At 52.7% G+C, this 7751-nt stretch overlaps 1 protein-coding gene across 1 annotated transcript in view; it reads right to left on the reverse strand.

The window, feature by feature from the left end:
• utrn (utrophin) overlaps positions 1 to 5954 on the reverse strand; it is a 197365-nt gene extending 191411 nt beyond the window's left edge. Inside the window, 1 exon segment of the mRNA XM_035420281.1 lies at positions 5778 to 5954. Coding sequence (XP_035276172.1) covers positions 5778 to 5877 — 100 coding nt within the window. The 5' untranslated portion in view covers positions 5878 to 5954.
• Positions 5955 to 7751: the final 1797 nt, after the last annotated feature.

The following is a 7751-nucleotide window of genomic DNA, read 5'->3' on the forward strand; positions in this document are numbered from 1 at the left end:
CGGGACAGGGGGTGGAAGCGCACCCCCACAGGCCAATTCGGGTCACCCCGGGGGCACGGGAACACAACCTTTCCGAAAAAAAAAAAAAAAAAAAACACTCACGCGCCGGTGATTCGGTTTACCTTGAGGAACAGGTCGGAGGAAAAACAGGACTTCCCATCATGCCCTGCCCACACTCACCCAACGAGCTGTTTGGGGGGGGAGAGGCTGAGATCACTGAAGCAAGCCGAAAAAGGTTAAAGAATAACTGCTAATGTCTCTACACCCATTTCCCTCGCGACAATGATTCACACGTCTCCACATCGCTGGCCGGTTTGTCTCCCATAACTGGTTTAGTGACCGTGAGCACGCACACAATTACCCAGCCCTGCCAAAAGGTTTTGAGTTTCACACCACTGAAGACGCACACGCACACAAATAGGACTTCAGATCCCAGCATGCACCATCTAGCTTTCAGGAAACAGATCAGATAACAGCCCTAGTGTACCCGATTCCTTTACAGCTATCACATTTTAAGGTCGCCATGACCACTTAAAGACAGACCTAGAACAGAAAGAAACACGTTCCGTCCTACACGCCACCCAGAGAGATCATCCTCACCACTGTCACTTCTGGCCTTGCTTGGTTTAGGCCAGAGCGTGCCGTGGAGCATATTGTGAAAAATACTCAATAAAACATGCTACGTAAGTAAAAAGAAGTTTCACACCACTGAAGACGTACACACACACACGGGACTTCAGATCCCAGCATGCACCATCAAGGAAGTTCTCCGCAGGCGCGACCCGTAAAACTCAGCCGCGTGAGACCCGAACAGGTACAGGTAACTCCGGCACGGCCGGGCCCTTCAGGTGACCCGACACCTGTCACCAAGCCAGGTCGGGGGAAGCCAGACACCTCATCCTTCTCCGGGGGAGGATGTCCTTTCCACATCCTGAACAGGTGACTCGACCAACACGCACATTTGCATGAGTTGAAAACAAATCCACATAAATTTTCTGGCTGACAAAAAAAAATTAATAAATAAATAAATAAAACAAAGTAAAACCAGGGCGAGGCCTAGAAGCTTGAGTTATGCACATTCACAAGTGAGGCAAACTGAGTTTCGTGAGCAGGAGGAGGAGGAGGCCCTCGATGAAGAAAAAGGCCACTCTCAGCTCGGGGCCCCTTGACCGCGGTACGTTCCAGAAACACAATACACTCGATTCATAATTCATAATTCATAATTGCGTTTCTCTTCTCCCCACCCTCACCCCCTAGGAAAAATGCCATGCTCACAGAGCGCTTTTTGTCTTTTTTTGTACATTTTTTTTTTTTGGGTGAGGTGGGTGGGTATAACTGAATAAAGTATCCCTCCAAAAAGGCACCACAGGCCCGTCAGCTCGCCCTCGTTCTCTCAGCTGTCTCTGAGCCTTCGCCCAGTTCCAGGCTTCCTCAGCTACCAATCATTAAAAATATATATATATGCCCCAATATTTTCCACGTACTATTTATAAAACAATGCTGGAAAAAGATAAGCGCTTGTATGAGTGTAAACAAAGTGCAGGATGTCTTCTTGAAATGTGTGCAGATATCCAATATTACCCTGTCAGTATTGTGAGGCGTTCCGACACTGCTTTGACACAGACACAATTCAGCACAATTCTGATGTGTATTTTAAGAAGTGAATAAACAAAATGATAAAAATAATAAAAACTTTTTCCCATCCACGATCAAAGGGTCAGGAGCGTCCCGGCGGCAGGACGTATCGGGCCCAGGGCTGCTGACTCCGCGTCTCCGTGGTTACGCAAGCGGGTGGAAATCAAGGGCTTATTTAGTCAGATAAACAAACAAACAGACGGGAGGATGAGCGCTGAAATGTAGTCTCTTGGGGTGGGGGGGGGGGGTGTGGAGGGGGGGGGGGCTTTGTGAGAGGAAAAGAGAGATTACATCAGGAGGAAATAAAAAAAAAAACAAAAAAAAAAACAACTACTCCCAGAAGCCTTTTCTCACGGCTCGCTGCGCAGCTAACGACCGGCTAAGGGCCCGCTAACGGGCAGATGTAACGCCCATCCCGCCGCCGCCTGTCCTCATCACAGACCCCGCCAACACGCACTGAATTTGACTTAATATTAGGCTTAATGAACACACGGGACCACCATGTTCCACCATTCAGGCTCTGGGTATTCGTCTCTGGCTCAATATAATCCAGGAGTGTGAAACTCCAGGGAGGGCCGCAGTGTCTTCTGGGATTTGTAGTTTCCTTTCAGCGGACAATTAAGGCCTCAAGAAAAAGGGGTGTGGATTCTTTAGCCAATCAATGACTTAAATGAATCCCTCGTCCTGAAACGCATCAAAAAACCAGCGGACAACGCGGCCCTCCAGGAATGGAGTTTGACACCCCCGAAATAATCGATCAAACTCTTGTGATCGAGCTCGAATGGAATGAAAACCAGAAACAAGGCTGGCACTCTAGGAACAGGGCTGCGTGCACCTGGCCTACAACACCCACAAGCCCCGCAGCACACACACAGGAAATATTACAGTTGCAAATATTGCACCAGGTGAGGGATATTGTCAGTGTAAAAACACACACAAAAAAAAAAAAAACCTACAAGCACACAAGTTTCAACAAAACGAAACTATGACGTCATGCCTAAAAACATGGACTTTAAAAACATCCTCTGAAACTTTCAAAATGACTGCAAGTTTCCTTTGTTTTGTTTTGGTGTTTTTTTTGCCGCAGGAAAGGCGGCAAAGTTCGTCCTTCCCGAGAAAACGCTTCCGAGCGAACGAGTGCCGCATTCCCACTACCGCGGGATGCGGGGAATGTGCAGAATTCCCTGTAATTTTTCGGAAAGCATTCCTGCCGCCGGCCTCCGCATCTGCCCCGGCACGCCCGACAAGCGGTGTTTACGCTCAGCCCCGGGGATCTGGGACTCGGCACAGCGAACGCTCCTTTGTCAGGGGGAGATTAGCTCAGATCCCCACTTAGCTCTTCAAAACAAATCATTTGCTCCCTTAAATGAATGTTATCGGTCTAATGAAGAGATGTGAAGACCCTGGGGGGGGGGGGGGGGTGCGGGTGCAGGGGGGGGGGTGGTTTTCTCAGCTCCGTGACACGCAGGCAGGTGCTAGCGTTAGTGATTGATGCCCTCGTAGCAGAGAACACGAGATTCGTTCCCGATTTCCCCCCCCCCCCCCCCAAAAAAAAAAAAAAAAGATCTGACGGACGAAACACAACCTCTCTGAATAAATCATCGGAAACGTTGCGAACATCTGCTGCGCGGCGGGAGAGACGCGCCTCGCTGAATATGAGCGGCCCTCGTTCTCGAATTCTCCCCAAAGATACGCGACGAAAACAGACGAGCTCACGCGTTTCGCACGGCAAAAACACTTCCTTGAACAGGTGCCACAGATGATTTATGTTCCGCAAAGCAACGTTTGGTGTCGAACGTCGTTCCAGTTATCTCCCGGTGGACACCACGTTTAGGCTAATTGAAAAACATCGCAAACATCTGTCGCACATCAGCGGAGAGCGCCTCGACTAATATGTGCCATGGATGATTAATGCCCAGCAACGCAGAGATCAGCACTGAAGACACATGCAACACATTACATTACATTACAGGCATACACAACACACTGCAAACATCTGTCCTTTAGCAACTGAGATAAAATAAGATTTTAGCAAGCAAGATGAAGCAAAACAAACAGAACACTGATCTGGAAAAAAACAAACATGGTTTTAGTTATAGTTCCCATGAATCCAACAGGCACATTTTTAGTCAAAACAAATTAAGCCTACACAGTCAAAGTCTTTTTTTGTTTTCAAAAGCAACAGCCATGTCACAACAGCGTTTCCCCCAAAACAGCCCCAAAATAGTGTACCCAAACAACAAAATAGTGTACCAAACAGCAAATTTTAACTTTGAACCGTTGTTTTTCCAACCCAAGTCCGTATCTGACGAGATACCGTGAAATCCAAAGTTTCAGCAGAAAAAAAAAACCAAAAAAAACCACCTGCACATCTGGCAGAGCTTCTGCGCCTCCTGCAACACGTTACCGTCCCAGGCCTGCTTTCAGAACTCACAAACCGCCTGCCACCCCCACGGCGCTCGCGGGCGGCGCTGTACGTTCGCACGCCCGCTTTTCACGTGCCCGTTCCCCCACCCCCCACCCCCCCGACAGACGAGCGTTACCTCTGAGCCTGAGAGCGCGTTGTGCCATCGCCTCTCCCCCCGCCGTCCTCCACCCGAAAAAAAAAAAGGTCGCGACCGGCGAGAGAGAGAGAGAGAGAGAGAAGAGGGCTTTTTCTTCTCGGTCCGCTCTCACATTCTAACTCATGCAGGACTGTCTCTTCTTGACCACAGAAGCAGCAGAAGAATGCAGCTCCTGGAGGAGGAGGGAGGGAGGGAGGGAAGGAGGGGGAAAGGAGGGTGCTGCCAATGAGAGGGAGCAGCAGGCAACTCCAGTGGGCAGTGCACTGTGGGATACGCTGTGGTCCTCCGGTGGAGGACACAACCTGCTCCTCCTCCGCCTCCTCTTTCTCCTCATTCTCCTCTTCCTCCTCCTCTCTCCTCTTTGGGGGGTGCGAGGCCCGCGGACCGGCCACCCAAACTCGCGCCCCAGAGGAGGTTCCCCCGAGTACCAAAGTAAGGCGGAGTTTGCCCTTGAGAAAAGCGGCCCAGTCACCTGCGTCGGGCCAGTACTGAGCTGCTCTACCTGGACAACTGGCCAGGTAAATATTTAACTATCAGCTTTCCAGAGAGTCAGCTACTTTCCAGATTCTTCCATCCTCCCCTTCCCTTCAGCAAAGGAAGGTCTCGCTGAACCCTCGTACTGTTCAAGAAAGGCAGACACAACTTTTCCAACAAACCGGCCTCTTCTCTGGAGAGCTTTCAGTTCATTTTCTTTTAAGCAGTGAAACCGTACCCTACGCCCCTTCCGGGAAATCTCGAAATCCGAGATCTCTGAGGGAGGGAGAGAGACGACCCGCGGAACCACAGACGGAGCCCCGCGGGACGCTGGGAGTCCGGGGCCGTCTGAGGACGACGCACCCCCCAGTTTTAATTCCGCTGTCACAACCAGAGCTGTCTCCCCAGCAACAAAAAAAAAAAAGAAATCTAATAAACAAACGGAAAGGATTTCAATCCTTCCGGCCCGACGGCGACGGCCCGGATTCCCGCGACCCAGACCGAGCCGCCCTCCGCGCGGTCCCGGGACCCGGCCCGCGGGCCCCGAGCCTCGGACAGAACCGCTCGGGAACAGGGGGGTCAAAGAGGCACGGGCGAACCGTCGCTCACGGCAACGCGCCGTGACGACCGTGCCAAGGCTGCCGTACCCCGAGCGCAGGAAGCGTGTCTGGCTCACCGACCGCGGGCCGGCTCGACAAAATCCACCCGCCCCTCGGCAAGACGCGCGCAGGGGGGGGGGGGCACGTTGCCAACGGCAATAACAGTCCCGAGCGCCAATGCATCTTTCGAATGAAGGGCTTTCACCGCGTCTGTCAGCGCGTTCCCCTCTCAGAGTGACGGAGAACGCCTCCAAATGCGCCTGCCCCCCCCGGCCCTCCCCCCGCCGACAGAACAGGAAGCGCCGGGCAATATTTATGTCCGTCCGCGAGCGCGAGGTTACCGCCATCCATCACGCCCGCGACTCCGACCCCGCGAAGGCGCACGGAGGGACCGAGGAAGACGAAGACGCAGCCCTCCCCCCCCCCCCCCCCCGCAGCCAAAAGGGCTTTACTGCGCTCAGGAAGCAGGAAACTCAGCTGCAGAAAGCGTTCCGTCAAAACTTACCCAACGCAACCGCGGCAACCGCGGCAACGGCAGCGCGCTGCTTCCCCTTCGGCTTGGCAGGGCTCCGCTTTCTCCACGGCAACCATTTACTAAAATTCATAACGGAGAACTTGGGAAGATTAGCATTGCGAGAGAGAAAAACAGAGAGAGAGAGAAACAGAGACAGAGTGAGAGTGATGAGACAGGAAGTGGATGCTGCAGACCGTGGGGCACGCTGGGAGTTTTTTGTTTTCACAGAGGACGGAAACCTGTCAAAACCACAAAGCCCACAGGAACAGATGCCGAGTGACATCAGTCCACGTCAATCAGCAACACGCTCTGGTTTCCTGTCCTGGCTAGAGATGAGTGGGTACGGTAATTTTTGGTGGGGGGGGGGTGAGAACCAGGTGATCTATATCCCACATATCCCTCCCCCCACCCCAGAGTACAGACCTGAACCAGCAGGTACTGACACTACAGCCCTGACACCCAAGACGTAACAGAATACCATGCAGCCAATCACATTTTATTATGATGGACTCCAGATTAGGAGGTCACGGGTTCAAATCCTAGGTGGAAAGCTGCCACTTGCACCTATGAATTAATGGCAAAGTTGATTGATAAATTGACCACTATATACAGTGTGAACACGAATATACTGTTATAATAATATGATCATATTGCATACGTACTTTTAAATCTGTGCGTCAGGCAAAAGTCAGCAGCAACTGTATGGCCGTTGTACCTTCCAAGTGGAACCCAGTGTTGTATAAGCAATGAATCAACATCATAAAGTCCTTAAGAAAAGGGGGTCCGTGTATCTTTAAAAAAAAAAGTGGGCAGAGATTAATTTTCTGGAACATTTACGGGTTTACAGATTTGCTACATTTCACATTTAATTGTGCAGAATGTGAATGCAGGAGTATTCCTGCGGAGGAGGAGTCAGGCTGGAGGGGGAGGAGTCAGACTGCAGGGGAGGAGTCAGATTGCAGGGGAGTGGTCAGGCTGAGGGGGAAGGGCCAGGTGGTGGGGGAGGAGTCAGACTGTGGGGGAGTGGTCAGGCAGCAGCAGACATGCCCTGGAACCACCAGTCTGAAAGTGAGAGAGGCGTCCTGCTTTTCTGCATGAATAACCTCCATAACACCCCCCACCCCCCCACCCACCCCACTCCCCCCGAGCCCCACTACCCGCCCCATCATGCACTGCCTGCTCCGTGTAGGACAGAGAGGCAGCCGGATAAACAGCCCCAGAGCTCTCCTCTGTGTTCCAGCCGCTAACGGTCAATCAACGAAGGCCAGGAACCGAAACGCGTCGCCACCCCCCCCCCCACCCCGACCCCCCCACCAGCCCCCCACCACGGGAAACGCTGCTGCTGCAGCCACGGACGAGTGAGGAAACGGCTACTGCATGTGGTTTGTGGTTTAAGGGGGGGGGGGTGTTCCTTTTTTTGTTTTTTTTCACTTTTCCTTTCTCTTTCCTTTTCCTCCCCCTGGATGTGATAACGGCCCACCCTTCCCCTCGCTCCGGCAGAGAGAGAGAGTGAGGGAGTAAGAGAGAGAGAGAGAGAGAGACAGAGAGAGGGAGGGAGAGCGCGGGAGTAAGAGCCAGAGAGTGAGCAAGAGAGAGACAGAATGAGCAAGAGAGGAGGGAGGGACAGCAAGAGAGATGGAAAAGAGAGAGCAAAAGTGAGAGAGGGATCGAGAGAGAGAGAGCAAGAGGGAATGAGCAAGAGAAAGAGAGAGGGAGAGAGAGGGAGAGAAAGAGAGAGGGTGGGGAGAGAGAGAGCTAGAGAAGGAGAGAGGGAGCGAGAGATAGAGAGAGGGAGAGCCTTTCCTTAACCCCGTAGAGTGGTGTGGCTCTCCGCTCACGCCGCTCAGGCTCCCGGCTGGGCTCTGTCTGCGCGCTACGGCTACGTGTCCGAGCCCAACCCGCCCGCTCCACGTGCTCTTCCTGCTCCGGGGGGGTGGGGGGGGGGGGGGGGGGGGGGGCTGGGGC

The sequence above is a fragment of the Anguilla anguilla genome, chromosome 6 (genome assembly GCF_013347855.1).
Source record: "Anguilla anguilla isolate fAngAng1 chromosome 6, fAngAng1.pri, whole genome shotgun sequence".
Taxonomy (NCBI): Eukaryota; Metazoa; Chordata; class Actinopteri; order Anguilliformes; family Anguillidae; genus Anguilla; species Anguilla anguilla.